Source organism: Pristiophorus japonicus, chromosome 15, assembly GCF_044704955.1.
Source record: "Pristiophorus japonicus isolate sPriJap1 chromosome 15, sPriJap1.hap1, whole genome shotgun sequence".
In the NCBI taxonomy this organism is placed as follows: Eukaryota; Metazoa; Chordata; class Chondrichthyes; family Pristiophoridae; genus Pristiophorus; species Pristiophorus japonicus.
The window spans coordinates 151,252,430-151,269,812 of record NC_091991.1 but is presented as its reverse complement, the minus strand read 5'-3'; the positions used below and the strand labels follow the sequence as shown (position 1 = coordinate 151,269,812).

Genomic DNA, 17,383 nt, shown 5'->3' with positions numbered 1-17,383 from the left:
TCTAACTCTATCAGCACAACCTTTTATTCCTTTCTCCCGCTTGTATTTATCTAGCTTCCCTTTAAACTATGCATCTATGCTATTCACCTCAACTACTCTACATTCTTAGCACTCTCTGGGTAAAGACATTTCTCCCAAGTTCCCTTTTGGATTTATTAGTGACTGTCTTTATATTTATGACCCCTGCTTTTGGATTCCCCCACAAGTGGAAACATCTTCTCCACGTCTACCCTATCGAACCCCTTCATAATTTTAAAGATCTCTATCAGGTCACCCCTCAGCCTTCTCCCAACTTGTTCAGCCTTTCCTGATTATAATCTCTTAGTTCTGGTATTATCCTTCTCTCTTTCCGTAGAATGACCACCTTCTGGAATATGTCTTTCAGAAACTTTACCTCCCCATGTCAGTTGTGAAGTGCAGCCAATTACTCATTGGTTAGGAGCACACAAGCCTCCAACATTTCATACATGTGTATGCCTTCTGGATATTATGCAAATCCAGGATATCTTGCATCATGCATGCTGCATCCATCACTAGCCCAGACCGCAGTAACAATCATGCTATTCACAAGAGTAGGAATAGGCCAGATGTGAGGCTTTTTTTCTTTTCCCACAGAGTACTGAGCCTGTGGAATGCATTGCTGGTTGGTGCGGTGTCTGCTGACTCTCTGCCTTCAAGAGGGAGTTAGACCGGTTCTTGGCTGGGGCAGAGATTGCATCATATAGGAGGAAAATGAATTAACAATTAACATATGCACAGTCCATGTGATCTCCTGGACACGTTTCAGTCACCTGAGGAGGCTGGAGAGGACTTTTCCAGATTTTTGTCCCCCTTAATAGATCTGGTTTTTTTCCGGCATCGCCCAGGAGAGTACATGACTGCCTAAGGGAGGGGGGTGAGCCTAATGGGGAGGGAGGTTAGGAAACATAGAAACATAGAAAATAGGTGCAGGAGTAGGCCATTCGGCCCTTCGAGCCTGCACCATCATTCAATATGATCATGGCTGATCATGCAGCTTCAGTACCCCACTCCTACCTTCTCTCCATACCCCTGATCCCTTTAGCTGTAAGGGCCACATCTAACTCCCTTTTGAATATATCCAACAAACTGGACTCAACAACTTTCTGTAACAGAGAATTCCACAGGTTCACAATTCTCTGGATGAAAAAGTTTCTCCTCATCTTGGTCCTAGATGGCTTACCCTTTATCTTTAGACTGTGACCCCTGGTTCTGGACTTCCCCAACATCAGGAAGTGTCTAGTCCTGATACTGTAGACATCCTGAATGTGGGGCAGGCTTCACGGACCAGCTGGTCTTTTCCTGCCTGTCTTTCCCGTATGTTCGTATTTATAAGAACTAAAAGTAGCATTCATTTTCTCATTTCCCTGCCCTGTTCTTGTGGATTCAGGCACACCCTGTTTCAGCGCTGGTCTTTCACACAAGCCAAACTCCCTCTTACTATCTCAGCATAAACTCCCTCCATCAGAGTTTCACTCAGTCGGCTTCTTGTAGTTCCGTTAAGAAAATAAAGATGTTCTCTGGTAATTAGATTCCGCTGTGCTCCTCAATCTCTCAGTTGCTCTTGATGCTCACTCTCTGCCTTTGAAATGCCTGTGGGTTGAGCTAATTCAGCAGAGACTGAGCACTGGACCTGGCTAGTCAGCATCACACTGTGTGGACCGGGAACCTAATAAAACTGTGTCCATGTAACATTCGTTTGGATCCAATTTACATTTACAATATCCTCCACCTTCAAAAAATGATAATGTAAAAACAGCCCTGAACAGTTCAGATAATTTCTCACACATTTCCTCTTCTTTCTGTTTAGGATTGTGACGGTGATACTGGTTGCAGTGAGTTTGGTCTGGATCCCAATATTACAGAACGCTAACAGCGGGCAACTGTTCGTTTACATTCAGTCAGTGACCAGCTATTTAGCTCCTCCTGTTACTGCCGTGTTTGTTCTTGCTGTTTTTTGGAAAAGAGCCAATGAACCTGTAAGTCATTTGAGACTGTGCCTTCAGTTGTCCAGGCCCCAAGCTCTGGAATTCTCTCCCTAAACCTCTCCGCCTCTCTACCTCTCTCTCCTCCTTTAAGACGCTCCTTAAAACCTACCTCTTTGACCAAGCTTTTGATCACCTGTCCTAATATATTCTCATGTGGCTTGGTGTCAAATTTTGTTTGATAACATGCCTTTGAAGTATCTTGGAACATTTTACTACATTAAAGGCGCTATATAAACACGTTGTTTTTTTTAATGTAAAGCAAAATGTTTAGATGTAGCTTATTGCTTTGTGATCGTGCACTGGAAGTGAAATCCTTTAGCAGCACCTTTTATGTATTTTATCTCCCTCTCCATTGCTCATCAACTCTACCATCATAGAATCATACAGCACAGGAGGCCATTCGGCCCATCGTGCCTGTGCCCGCTCTGAATCAGACAATCATAAATTCAAGTTCCACTCCAGAGACTTGAGCACATAATCGAGCCTGACACTCCAGTGCAGCACTGTCGGAGGTGCCATCTTTCCAATGTGACATTAAACCATGCTCTCTCAGATGGATGTAAAAGATTCCATGGCACTGTTTCGAAGAAGATCAGGAGCATTCTCCCTGATGCCCTGGCTAATATTTATTCCTCAACCAAGATTATCTGGTCATTATCTCATTGCTCCTTCAATGCTGCACCGAAGTATCTGTCTTATGTGCTCAAGTCACTGGAGTGGAACTTGAGCCCCCAATCATCTCACTCAGAGGCTACCACTGAACTAAGGCTGATATCTGATTCTATGACTTGTGTACTGATGATTGGATCCAGCCATTGTCCAAATGTGATATCAGAATGGAAACCAGGGAAGTCTCTACCATTAACCCAAATTGTGTGTGTTCAGCTTTTGATCTATGAGTGTTGATGTGACTCAGGAAGTAATAGTTGCTTATTTCCAGGGTGCCTTCTGGGGACTAATGGTTGGACTAGCGGTGGGTCTGGCCAGAATGATCATGGAATTTGTGTACCCCTCACCGCGATGCGGGGTGTACGATCCAAGACCGACAATACTGAAGAAAGTTCACTACCTCCACTTTGCAGTCATACTGTGTGCTCTAACAGCTCTCATCGTTGTGACAATCAGCCTGCTGACTGAGCCTCTGAATGAAAGTCAGGTATGTTGCAGCTTCTGCTTTACGCCAGTGCAACACTCCCCCTTTTTTGACTGTGGGAGACTGGAGCAATTTTTTTCCCACATCTCATTAGTTCAGAAAAGATGGTTGTTACCTGAGTTCCACCTCCCCCTGCCACCCCAACTTCTGCTAAAGACTTGCAGGGGTAGATTTTCAACTTGCCATCTGGGTTTAAAACTATTGTTAAAGAAACCCAGTGATTTTACAAGGAAATGAGAACGAGAAGATCCATAATGCCAGTTTTACGCCAGAGTGCCAACTTAAAAACCTAACCCTTTATCAACAGTTCTATCTTTATGCCGCTATCAAGTTGAAATAAAGTGTAATATGGGTTTAGATTGGATATTGTCATATATCTCTATTGCCCTTATGTGGAGATACTATAGAATATTGTTATACACCCTTTACCTCTAGCATATGTTTGAGGACTAGAACATTGAAATGCCTGGGTAATACTCTTTATTAAATCAAGTCAATAAATCCAGATAATAAAACACAGCCCCTTCCATTCGGCCTATATGAGATATAGGTACCAAATCTCACCAACATGTCATCTTGACTACTTACGCTAGCCTCAGCAAGATTAGAAAGTTTCCAGAAGCTCCACTGTGTTGTATGTTTTATAGCTTTAATTACGTAGGAAAAATATGGGTATGATATGTCATCACGTTCTATGTATATGCTGTTGACACGTAAGCTTGTTTGGTGTTGTGCATGCCTTTGATGTCTTAGATTGGTCATTAGACTCTGGACATTCCACATGTGAGTGTCTATTAGTTCTCTCTAGCTTTGCAGTTGTATCTCTTCCCAGCACATTCATAACACAACCTCTATTCAAACCAAATTATCCCTTCCAGCCTTTCGACTGATTTACTATTTATCTCTTCCCCTGGACAGTTAATCAGGTAGTCTCCTATATTCCAGGCCTGACCTTGTACCTGTATAACCATTACGGCCATTGCAAAACCAATCTTTAATATGTGGATATATATTTTAAAAGCTTACTATGCCTATTCCGCCTAATATTCCTATACTTACATATTCCTTACATAGAGCATCATGCAGCTAACATGATTCAAGAACCTATAACTTTCTACAGTGGATTGCTACCACGATTAAAATTACAACGTTGAATGTGTGAAAGGTGGTGTAAATGAGTGTACATATCCCTGAGGTGAGAGCACCCTAGTAGGGTTGCCAACCCTCCAGGATTGCCCTGGAGCCTCCAGAAATTAAAGCTTAAATTCCTAGACACTGCCGCAAGCAAGCCAAGAGAAAAAAAGATCATAGCCGATAAATCACCTGGACCTGATGGCCTACATCCCAGGGTGGCTATAGAGATAGTGGATGTATTGGTTGTCATCTTCAAAAATTCCATAGATTCTAGAATGGTTCCTGTAGATTGGAAGGCAGCTAATGTAACCCCGCTATTTAAGAAAGGAGGGAGAGAGAAAATGGGGAACTACAGACCAGTTAGCCTGACATCAATAGTAGAGAAAATGCTAGATCTATTATTAAGGATGGGATGACAGGGCACTTAGAAAATAATAATAGGATTGGGCAGAGTCAACACGGATTTATTGAAGGGAAATCATGTTTGACAAATCTGTTAGAGTTTTTTGAGGTTGTAACTAGTAGAATAGATAAGGGGGGACCAGTGGGTGTGGTGTATTTGGATTTTCAGAGGGCATTTGATAAGATGCCAAATGAGGTTATTAAATAAAATTAGGGCTCATGGGATTGGGGATAATATACTAGCATGGATTGAGGATTGGTTAACAACAGAAAACAGAGAGTAGGAATAAATGGGTCATTTTTGGGTTGGCAGGCTGTAACTAGTGGGTGCCGCAAGGATCGGTGCTTGGGGCCCAGCTAGTCACAATCTATATCAATGATTTGGATGAGGGGACCAAATGTAATATATCCAATTTTGCTGATGATACAAAGCTAGGTGGGAATGTAAGTTATGAGGAGAAAGCAAAGAGGCTTCAAGGGGATATAGACAGGCTAATTGAGTGGGCAAGAACATGGCAAATGGAATATAATGTGGAGAAATATGAATTTATCTCCCTTGGTAGGAAAAATAGAAAAGCAGAGTATTTTTTAAATGGTGAGAGATTGGGAAATGTTGGTGTTCAGAGAGACCTGGGTGTCCTTGTACACCAATCACTGAAAGTTAGCATGCAGGTACAGCAAGCAATTAAGAAAGCAAATGGTATGTTGGCCTTTATTACAAGAGGATTTGAGTATAAGAGCAAAGACATCTTACTGCAATTATATAGGGCCCTGGTGAGACCGCATCTGGAGTATTGTGTTCAGTTTTGGTCTCCTTACCTAAGAAAGGATATACTTGCCATAGAGGAAGCGCAACAAAGATTCACCAGACTGATTCCTGCGATGGGGGGGCGGGGGTTGGCCTATGAGTAGAGATTAAGTAGACTCCAGAGTTTAGAAGAATTAGAGGTGATCTAATTGAAACATACAAAATTCTTACAGGGCTTGACTGTGTAGATGCAGGGAGGATATTTCCATTGGCTGGGAAGTCTAGAACCAGGGGTCACAGTCTCAGAATACAGTGTTGGCCATTTAGGACTGAGATGAGGGGAAACTTCTTCACTCAGAGGGTGGTGAATCTTTGGAATTCTCTACCCCAGAGGGCTGAGGATGCTCAGTTGTAGAGTATATTTAAAACAGAGATTAATAGATTTTTGGATATTAAGGGAATCAAGAGATATGGGGACAGTGCAGGAAAGTGGAGTTGAGGTAGAAGATCAGTCATGGTCTCACTGAATGGCGGAGCAGGCTCGAGGGGCCGAATGGCCTACTCCTGCTCCTAATTCTTATGTTCTTGTGTTCTTATATTCTTATAGGTGCTTTAAAAAATTGTGTTCTTTTTTAATTGAACTCTTTTGTTTATTAATTATAAAATATATTGGAGATGGGGGAAGAAAGGCAGTTTGATTGGGCGAGGCTGTTGGAAACAGGAAGTCATGTGATGAAAACATCAGGAATATGGTCAATCAGAGTGGGTAACCCTACGACCCAGCCCGACGTACTGTGGCTAATGATTTTACACGGGGGAGTCAGCCTGCCAAGAGATGTAATGAAGATTGTGTTGATTCTCCGGAGAGCCGGACTTGAATCAACTGCATTAGAAGCGGCATTATAAAAGAAGGTAGGGTAGGTCAGGTGTACTGTTGACTCTAGACAAAGAAATCGAGCATGATTCATTATATTTTCACTGAAAGTTAAATTACTTTCAACAGCAACAAAGTCTATCGTATTTGCAGCTTAAGAATCGAGGGATTCCACATACTGTAATATTTAGGTTTGGTTGTAACCAGAGTTGCCCATGCTTTAAATGAGCACACCTAACCAAACTAGGATGGTGAACCACCACAGTAACACCTGAAAGTGTTTTAAGTATATAAAGCTAGCATAATAGCAAGGAAAATATATTACAGATAATCACCCCTTGGGTGTGAAAATACCTTTGGGTATGCTTTACAGAAGATTTTTCTGTGTGTTTCATACTGTTATTCCGCCAATTGAAGTACTTGCTATAAACATATTACAAACTCGAAAACAATAATGTTTGGACCGAAATGTTTCAATGGAGTTTATAATGGGTGGGTGTCGTTTTATTTTTTTTTAATAGCGCTGTCATGTTTGAAGGCAGAATCGTTTCAGATATGAAGTAAACCACTATCACTAAATATTTGCACTTGCTCCACAGCTGAAAAATGTTACCTGGTGGACAATTTCACGAGAGAGAAGGCAACCTGACATATCCCTGCAAAAGACATCTCCTGAGAGACGCTCATGGCAGAGCCGAAAAGAGGGTAGGATCATGTCAGCCTTTCATTGTTTTACAGGTCTGAGGGGATTTCATTCCTTCTGTGAGATATGGAACGAACCTATCCCCATCACCCACCTCCATCCACGCAATGTCTCGGTGGGTAGTTGAACTACTCGATACGATCCTAAACCACGAAGTCCAGAAACTGTCCAGGTTCAAATCCCAGTCTGCATCTAGGGGAGAGGGAGGGTCAAGATAAATCCACCAGGTTTTCTACTCCTGATTACTGTTCAATAGCCTCTGCTGGAAAATCTGCATGTCAGTTGTGATGCTTCTCAAGGTTGCCACGACAAATCGACATGATGAATGTGAGGACCGCCACCACCCGTGCAACTGTGCCTTGATAGAAATCATTGTTGCCTTCAGGAGAGGAGGGAAGGAAATTGAAGAGTATTCTCAAGGGGAAGGAAACAGGATTTACATTTCTCTGCATGACTGTTACATTTATTTCAGTCCTCTAGGCCCTAAGTTCTGGAAATCCATTCCTACAATCCCTGCCTCTCTACCTCTCTCTCCTCCTTTCAACACCCCTTAAAACTTACCTCTTTGGCAAGCTTTTCGTCACTGTTCTAATAGCTCCTTATAGTGTCAGCTGTGGCTCAGTGGGTAGCACTCGGCTCTGAGTCAGAATGTAGTGGGTTCAAGTCCCACTCCTTGAGGGAGTGCTGCACTCTCGGTGGTGCCGTCTTTCGGATGAGACGTTAAACCAAGGCCCGTTTGCCTCCTTAAGTGGACATAAAAGATCCTATGGCACTATTTTGAAGAAGTGTAGGAGAGTTATCCCCCGTGTCCTGGCTAATATTTATCTCACAATCAACATAACAAAAACAGGTTATCTGGTCATTATTACATTGCTGTTTGTGGGAGCTTGCTGTGCGCAAATTGTCTGCCGTGCTTCCCACATTACATCAGTGACTACACTTCAAAAATACTTCATTGGCTGTAAAGTACTTTGAGACATCTGGTGGCTGTGAAAGGCGCTATATAAATGCAAGTCTTTCTTTATTTATATGACTCAGTAACGCTCCAGTGAAGTGCCTTGGGGCATTTTATTATGTTAAAGACGCTATATAAATGCAAATTGTTGTTGTTGTCTCGAGGGCCTATATGGCATCAATGCGAGTTATGAAAATCACTAGGAACCATTGATATAATGGAAAAGTTCACCAATATGGTGCAATCTTCTCCTGAACCATTACATCTTTTGTGACTGTAACAATGGTAAATTATCCCTGCTCATCCATCTCCACCTGTCTGCAGCCTTTGACACAGTTGACCACTCCATCCTCTTCCATCACCACTCACCTGATTCCATTCTTATCAATCTAATCATAGCCAGAGCTTCCCTTCTCGCACCTGCATTGTTACCTCTGGTGCCCCCAAGTATCTATCCTTGGCCCCCTACTATTTCTCATCTACATGTTGCTCCTTGGCGACATCATCCGAAAACACGGCGTCAGTTTCCACGTGTATGCTGACATCACCTAACTCTACCTCACCACCATTTCTCACGAACCTTCCACAGTTTCTAAATTGACAGCCTGCTTGTCTGTCATCCAGTACTGGATGAGCAGAAATTTTCTCCAATTAAATATTGGGAAGACTGAAGCCACAAACTGCATTCCCTAGCCACTGACTCCATCCCTCTCCCTAACATCTGTCTGAGGCTGAACCAGGCTGTTCGCAACCTTGGTGTTATATTTGACCCTAAAATGAGCTTCCGATCACATATCCATGGCATAACTAAGATCGCCTATTTCAACCTCCGTAACATCGCCCATCTCCACCCCTGCCTCAGCTCATCTGAAACCCTCATCCATGTCTTTGTTACCTCTAAACTTGACTATTCCAACGCTCTCCTGGCTGGCCTCCCACATTCTACCCTACGTAAACTTGCAGTCATCCAAAACTCGGCTGCCCATGTCCCAACTCACACCAAGCCAGTTCATCCATCATCCCTGTGTTCGCTGACCAACATTGGCTCCCGGTTAAGCAATACCTCGATTTCAAACTTCTCATCCTTGTTTTCAAATCCCTCCATGGCCTCATCCCTCCCTATGTCTGTAATCTCCTCCAGCCGCACAACTCCCGAGATATCTGCACTCCTCAAATTCTGCCCTCTTGAGTCCCTGATTATAATCGCTCAACCATTGGTAGCCATGCCTTCAGCTGCCTGGGCCCTAAGCTCTGGAACTCCTTCCCTAAACCTCTCTACCTCTCTTTCCTCCTTTAAGACGCTCCTTAAAACCTACCTCTTTGACCAAGCTTTTGGTCATCTGCCCTAACTTTTTATGTGGCTCAGTGTCAATTTTTTTTTGTCTTATAGCACCCCTCTACAATGCCTCATTGCAGTGTTTTACTACATTAAAGACACTATATAAATATAAGTTGTTGTTGTTGATTCAATAGATTGGATTTTTACTGTATCCTGAAATGTGTTGTCTGATGTAAGTCGCTATATGGTTATCAGCGGCTAATCACGCTGCTGCAAGAGTTGTTGCTTAATAAGGGAAATAATCAGCTCGTAAAACCCTATGCAGGCCAAGCTCTCCACTGGGAGACCATCTAGCTCCCTGTTCCGCTCATGTTACTGTCAAAATAACCACAAATCAATGTGGGCCCTGTTAGGCAATTGTTAAGTGCCTTAATAATTTTGAGAATGACTGCATTCGCTGAAACAGTTGGGGAAATCACAAGATTAAGGAGACTCCCAGCCAATCTCCTGGCCGACAGGAGATACACTAGGGAGCCAACATAGCTGCAGAGGGAAATCTGCCTCTTGTTGAGCTTGGCCATTCAGGAGTGAAATCAGGAAGCACCTTTTCACACAAAGCAAGGTAGCTATCTGAAATTCTCTCCCCCAGAAGACTGTGGATGCTGGGGGACAATTGGAGCTTTCAAGACTGAGATCAATAGATTTTTGTTGGGTAAGGGTATCAAAGGGTATGGACAAAGGCGGGTAAACGGAGTTGAGATACAAATCAGCCAAGATTTTATGGAATGGTGGAGCGGGCTCGAGGGGCTCAATGGCCTTCTCCTGTTCCTAATAGGTTTCTTGGGCAACATCGGCACTTTGAGGAACAGGTGGAAGGCACAGTCGCCATCGGCATCCATGAGCTTTCCACAATAACATTGTTGGGGCTCAGTTGAATGATGTCATGGTGCTCTGCTGATGATGCTGGGATCAACCTCGTTTGTGTATTCAAGTGTGACCAATGGCGCCCTGCATCTGTGTAGCTGGACCTCAGTTGCTTGCTTTCCAAAGTGCACATTGTAGAGTATGTACCAAAATGGCACACCCTCAGTAAACATCTTCCCGCGTTACTGTCATTGTTCCTGAGCTGCTCGGTATGTTACCATGAGGCTGTGAGGGTTTCTGTGCTGTCTGCCCTCCAATTCACTCCTATTGCTGAACCCAAACAAACATTGACAATTGTTGCTCATTGTGTAAATCGTTCAATGTACGGTTCAAAGTAAGGTAAAACAAGTATAGTATTTGGGTGGAATTCAACAGAAGGTAGTGCCAGTCGAACCAGTAATGCAACAAATAGGTTTGAAAGCTACAACAGCAAACAAAATAAAATCTTGCCGAAGAGCATTTAACTGTGTGTAGCAAAGTGGCCGGGACAGAGAATTGAAACTTTGCTCCAAGTTCCAACTGCAGTTGGAGGAGTTTGGCTGAGAGCAGTTCTCCTGGGCACAGAGCCCCAAAGGTTCACAGTGTCTTCGTTGGAGGAATGCTGGCCGCAGTAAGACAGAGGAAGGAGCACCTGTTTGAACATGAGGTAGCCATCAAATAAAGCTGCTCATGTACAGCGGAAGGAGGTGGCCATGGCAGTAAGTGCCACCTCTATCACTCCCCAACACCACTGTAGGAATTGTTTACAACTTTCACACCTCCGACATTAGGTGTTAAAGTACGGTTTGTAGACCTGAATCCACTTTAACAGAAATACTCCATCATCATCATCATCATAGGCAGTCCCTCGGAATCGAGGAAGACTTGCTTCCACTCCTGAAATGAGTTCTTTGGTGGCTGAACAATCCAATACGAGAGCCACAGTCCCTGTCACAGATGGGATAGATAGTCGTTGAGGGAAGGGGGGGGGTGGGACTGGTTTGCCGCATGCTCTTTCCACTGCCTGCGCTTGATTTCTGCATGCTCTCGGCGTTGAGACTCGAGGAGCTCAGCGCCCTCTCAGATGCACTTCCTCCACTTAGGGCGGTCCAGGGCCAGGGACTGCCAGGTGTCAGTGGGGATGTCGCACTTTATCAGGGAGGCTTTGAGGGTGTCCTTGTAATGTTTCCGTTGCCCACCTTTGGCTCGTTTGCCGTGAAGGAGCACCGAGTAGAGCATCATCATAGGCAGTCCCTCGGGATCGAGGAAGACTTGCTTCCACTCTTAGCATGAGTTTTTAGGTGGCTGTACAGTCCAATACAAGAACCACAGTTTCTGTCACAGGTGGGACAGATAGTCATTGAGGGAAAGGGTGGGCAGGGAGCCTGGTTTGCCGCACGCTCCTTCCGCTGCCTGCGCTTGATTTCTGCATGCTCTCGGCGACGATACTCGAGGAGCTCAGCGCCCTCCCAGATGCACTTCCTCTACTTAGGGCTGTCGATGGCCAGGGACTCCCGGGTGTCAGTGGGGATGTCGCACTTTATCAGGGAGGCTTTGAGGGTGTCCGTGTAACATTTCCTCTGCCCGCCTTTGGCTCATTTGCCGTGGACGAGTTCCGAGTAGAGCGCTTGCTTTGGGAGTCTCGTGTCTGGCATGCGAACTATGTGGCCTGCCCAGTGGAGCTGATCAAGTGTGGTCGGTGCTTCAATGCTGAGGATGTTGGCCTGGACGAGGACGCTAATGTTTGTGCGTCTGTCCTCCCAGAGGATTTGCAGGATCTTGCGGAGATATCGCTGGTGGTATTTCTCCAGCGACTTGAGGTGTCTACTGTACATGGTCCATGTCTCTGAGCCATACAGGAGGGTGTGTATTACTGCGGCCCTGTAGACCATGAGCTTGGTGATAGTTTTGAGGGACTGATCTTCAAACACTCTTTTCCTCAGGCAGCCGAAGGCTGCACTGGCACGCTGGAGGCAGTGTTGGATCTCATCATCAATGCCTGCTCTTGTTGATAGGAGTTTCCTGAGATAGGGGAAGTGGTCCACGTTGTCCAGGGCCATGCCATGGATCTTGATGTTTGAGGGGCAGTGCTGTGCGGCGAGGACAGGCTGGTGGAGGACCTTTGTCTTACTAATGTTTAGCGTAAGGCCCATGATTTCATACGCCTCGGTAAATACGTCGACTATGTCCTGGAGTTCAGCCTCTGTGTGTGCACAGACGCAGGCGTCATCCGCATACTGTAGCTCGACGACAGAGGTTGGAGTGGTCTTGGACCTGGCCTGGAGATGGCGAAGGTTGAACAGCTTCCCACTGGTTCTGTAGTTTAGCTCCACTCCAGCAGGGAGCTTATCAACTGTGAGGTGGAGCATGGCAGCGAGGAAGATTGAGAAGAGAGTTGGGGCGATGACGCAGCCCTGCTTGACCCCGGTCCGGACATGAATTGGGACTGTGATGGATGCGTTGGTAAGGATCACAGCTTGCATGTCGTCGTGGAGCAGGCGGAGTATGGTGATGAACTTTTGGGGGCACCCGAAATGGAGGAGGACGCTCCTAGACCCTCGCGATTGACAGTGTCAAAGGCCTTTGTAAGGTTGAAGAAGGCCATGTATAAGGGCTGGCACTGCTCCCTGCATTTTTCCTATAGCTGTCGCGCTGCAAAAACCATGTCCTTTAACAGAAATACACACATACACTGTCTCTCTCACAGAGATCTTTTATTTAACCACTAACATAATGATTAAATAAGAAACACAACTAGAGTTGTTCGTGCCTGGTTGGCCAAACCAATGATCACCAGAAGAGTTTTGAATTCTTCAGTCGTCTTCTCTTTAGACCAGGATACCTTTGACCTCGCTGACTGTGGTCTGATTCTTTACGTGGCATTCACGTGTATATCTCGTTCATTGGCTCATTCAAGCATGGCTCTTCTCCTTGTTGTTCATGATTGGTTCAAAGTTTAGTGGGGTTACTGAGTCATGCATGTCATTTGTTGCAGATTAAAGAGGGTCTTATCTCAAGACAGTGCTGATCAGTTCCACTGTTACATAGCAACTCCAGGCCTGTACCTGGCCCCAGTGCTTCTTTTATCTGAGTAATGTCTGTTATAAATGTTCTTCCACACACACTGTCCTCAACTTGCATTCCAAAGCAGTATAGCCATGATTAAAAGTTCTCTATTGTATTAAAGATCAGGAATGTTTGAATTAGATTTCCCTTAACCACAAGCAGTTCAATGACCTCACCAGAACAGCCAAGGTAAGTGGAGGCCGTTGCACTTTCTACGAATGCACTGTAATAAGCATATTTAACAGTTGCAACTACTTCAATCAGCTTATCATCCATGCACACGAGTCCTCCAGGACTCTCCGCACCACTTCTTTCACTTCCAATTGTACTTTCATTCACTGCCTTACATGAATGGAAACATTAAAAGCCTCACACAAAATGTATTTGCTTGTTTCATGTGGCTCACCACCACCTTCTCAAACATAGAAAATAGTGCAGGAGTAGGCCATTCGGCCCTTCGAGCCTGCACCACCATTCAATAAAATCATGGCTGATCATTCACCTCAGTTCCACTTTCCTGCTTTCTCTCCATACCCCTTGATCCCTTTAGCCATAAGGGCCATATCTAACTCCCTCTTGAATATAACCAACGAACTGGCATCAACAACTCTCTGCGGTCGAGAATTCCATAGGTTAACAACTCTCTGAGTGAAGAAGTTTCTCCTCATCTCAATCCGAAATGGCTCACCCCTTATCCTTAGACTGTGTCCCCTGGTTCTGAACTTCCCCAACATCGGGAACATTCTTGCTGCAACTATCCTGTCCAGTCCCGTCAGAATTTTATATGTTTCTATGAGATCCTCTCTCATCCTTCTAAACTCCAGTGAATACAGGCCCAGTCGATCCAGTCTCTCCTCATATGTCAGTCCTGCCATCCCTGGAATCAGTCTGGTGAACCTTCACTGCACTTTCTCAATAGCAAGAACATCCTTCCTCAGATTAGAAGACCAAAACTGAACACAATATTCCAGGTGAGGCCTCACCAAGGCCCGGTACAACTGCAGTAAGACCTCAAATCCCCTAGCTATGAAGGCCAACATAACATTTGCCTTCTTCACCGCCTGCTGTACCTGCATGCCAACTTTCAATGACTGATGTACCATGACACCCTGGTCTCATTGCACCTCCCCTTTTCCTGATCTGCCGCAATTCAGATAATATTCTGCCTTCGTGTTTTTGCCAACAAAGTGGATAACCTCACATTTATCCACATTATACTGCATCTGCCATGCATTTGCCCACTCATCTAATCTGCCCAAGTCACCCTGCAGCCTCTTAGCATCCTCCTCACAGCTCACACCACCACCCAGCTTAGTGTTATCTGCAAACTTGGAGATATTACACTCAATTCCTTCATCTAAATCATTAATGTATATTATGAATAGCTGGGGCCCCAGCATTGAGCCCTGTGGCACCCCACTAGTCAGTGCCTGCCATTCTGAAAAGGACCCGTTTGTCCCGACTCTCTGCTTCCTGTCTGCCAACCAGTTCTCTATCCACGTCAGTACATTACCCCCAATACCATGTGCTTTAATTTTGCACACCAATCTCTTGTGTGGGACCTTGTCAAAAGCCTTTTGAAAGTCAAAATACACCACATCCACTGGTTCTCCCTTGTCCACTCTACTAGTTACATCCTCAAAAAATTTTAGAAGTTTTGTCAAGCATGATTTTGCTTTCATAAATCCATGCTGACTTGGACCGATCCTGTCACTGCTTTCCAAATGCGCTGCTATTTCATCTTTAATAATTGATTCCAACATTTTCCCCACTACTGATGAAAGGCTAACTGGTCTATAATTACCCGTTTTCTCTCTCCCTCCTTTTTAAAAAAGTGGTGTTACATTAGCTACCCTCCAGTCCATAGGAACTCAACCAGAGTCGAACGACTGTTGGAAAATAATCACCAATGCATCCACTATTTCTAGGACCACTTTCTTAAGTACTCTGAGATGCAGACTATCAGGCCCTGGGGATTTATCGGCCTTCAATCCCATCAGTTTCCCTAACACAATTTCCCGACTAATAAGGATTTCAGTTCCTCCTTCTCATTAGACCCTCAATCCCTTAGTATTTCCGGAAAGTTATTTGTGTCTTCCTTCGTGAAGACAGTACCAAAGTATTTGTTCAACTGGTCTGCCATTTCTTTGTTCCCCATTATAAATTCACCTGATTCTTCACTAATCTTTTTCTCTTCATATATCTATAGAGGTTTTTGCAGTCAGTTTTTATGTTCCCAGCAAGCTACCTCTCATACTCTATTTTCCCCCTCCTAATTAAACCTTTTGCCCTCCTCTGCTGAATTCTAAATTTCTCCCAGTCCTCGGGTTTGCTGATTTTTCTGGCCAGTTTATATGCTTCTTCCTTGGATTTAACACTATCCTTAATTTCCCTTGTTAGCCACGGTTGAGCCACCTTCCCTGTTTTATTTTTACTCCAGACAGGGATGTACAATTGTTGAAGTTCATCCATGTGATCTTTAAATGTTTGCCATTGGCTATCCACCGTCAGCCCTTTAAGTATCAATCGCCAGTCTATCCTAGCCAATTCAGCGTCTCATACCATCGAAGTTACCTTTCCTTAAGTTCAGGACCCTAGTCTCTGAATTAACTGTGTCAAGGGCAATTGCAGATGGGCAATAAATGCTGGCCTTGGCAACCACGCCCACATCCCAGGAATGAATGTATCTGCTGTCACGCCTAATGATTTGCCTGCTGACAGCTGTGTGGGATTACGTCTCACGGCAACCAGAGGGCATTCTTGCTACATCTTAATTGAGAAAGCAGCCCATAAGCATTGGCAGAAAAACACCAGTTGCAATGGGACATCCCCCACCCAGCGGGACGCCCACACCCAACCTCCGATCCATATAAAGAGGAAGCTCTGGAGGTCCATAAGCAAGCAAAATAAAGAAGAAGTGAGATGGGATAGGAGAGCAGGTGTCAGCTGCAGTTTGGTGATAGCATTTATCTTCTCTCGCCTTTATGCTACTACATCACACATGACCTGTTATAGAAATACATAATGAAATCTTTGTTTTTCATTGTACTGAACCTCATTGAATGAGTTTCCTGTTCTAGTAGCAACATATTGAAAAATTATCAGCAGTATTTTCGTGTGGACTTGTGACCACTCTGCTTTGGGTTCGGCAAAGTCATTTCATATAGGATGGACATGGTGGGAACTGTGCTGTTCAACAGCTCATGTTGAGAAATAAAGTCTGGCATTTATACAGTGCCTTTCAGGACCTCAGGACATACTAAAGTGCTTTACGGCAAATGAATTGCTTTGGAAGTGTAATCACTGTTGTAATGTAGGAATGTGGCAGCCAATTTGCGCACAGCAGGTTGCCACAAATAGCAATGAGATATTAACCAGATCATCTGTTTCAGTTATGTTGGTTGAGGGATTAATATTGGCCAGGACACCAGGGAGAACTCTGCTGTTCTTACCATGGGAACGTTTACATTCACCTGACACCTCGGTGAGACAGGAAGAGCCAAGAGTTAGATCCTGTTTCTAAACAATATCAGATTATATAAATTAAATTTTATTACGTATTTTACTGTCCCTCCTATCTGTATTCTTTGTCTTTCCCACATTATTTACTAATGATCCTTTTCTTTGTGTATTAGGTGCTGAGGAGATGACACAACAGAAATGGTCATGGACTAACCTGTTCTGGAGTACTAAGATAAGCAGAGACAACAAGCCCGTACAATGCAACCTCGCTGATATCTATGAGAATCCATTCTGGTCCCGAGTGTGTTGTATAAATGCAATCATTCTCATGTGTGTGAACATTTTCCTGTATGCGTACTTTGCTTGAAAAAGAAAATTTAAAACAAGCCCGAACGATATATGTTGTGGTGTATGATGTATAAGATGGCATGTTCAATGGAATATGCCAAACAATTGATTTTCGCCAGGTCCCCTCTCCTGAAGAAAATCCCCAACATTGTGTGAGCAGTGTGTTACTTTTGCTTTACTCCCCATCTCTGTAACCTCTTCCAGCTCTACAACCCTCCAAGATCACTGCGCTCCTCCAATTCTGCCCTCTTGCATATCTGCGATTTTCATCGCTCCACTATTGGTGACCATGCCTTCAGCTGTCTTGGCCCTAAGCTCTGGAATTTCCTCCCTAAACCTCTCCACCTCTC

General features: G+C 44.3%; 1 protein-coding gene across 1 annotated transcript in view; it reads left to right on the top strand.

Annotated features, from left to right (window-relative positions):
- LOC139281135 (sodium/mannose cotransporter SLC5A10-like) overlaps positions 1–17,073 on the top strand; it is a 178,695-nt gene extending 161,622 nt beyond the window's left edge. The window contains exons 11-14 of the mRNA XM_070901109.1: positions 1,829–1,997; positions 2,947–3,162; positions 6,917–7,022; positions 16,859–17,073. Of these exons, the coding sequence (XP_070757210.1) occupies positions 1,829–1,997; positions 2,947–3,162; positions 6,917–7,022; positions 16,859–17,052 (685 nt within the window). The 3' untranslated portion in view covers positions 17,053–17,073. The remainder of the gene's footprint in view (positions 1–1,828; positions 1,998–2,946; positions 3,163–6,916; positions 7,023–16,858) is intronic.
- Positions 17,074–17,383: the final 310 nt, after the last annotated feature.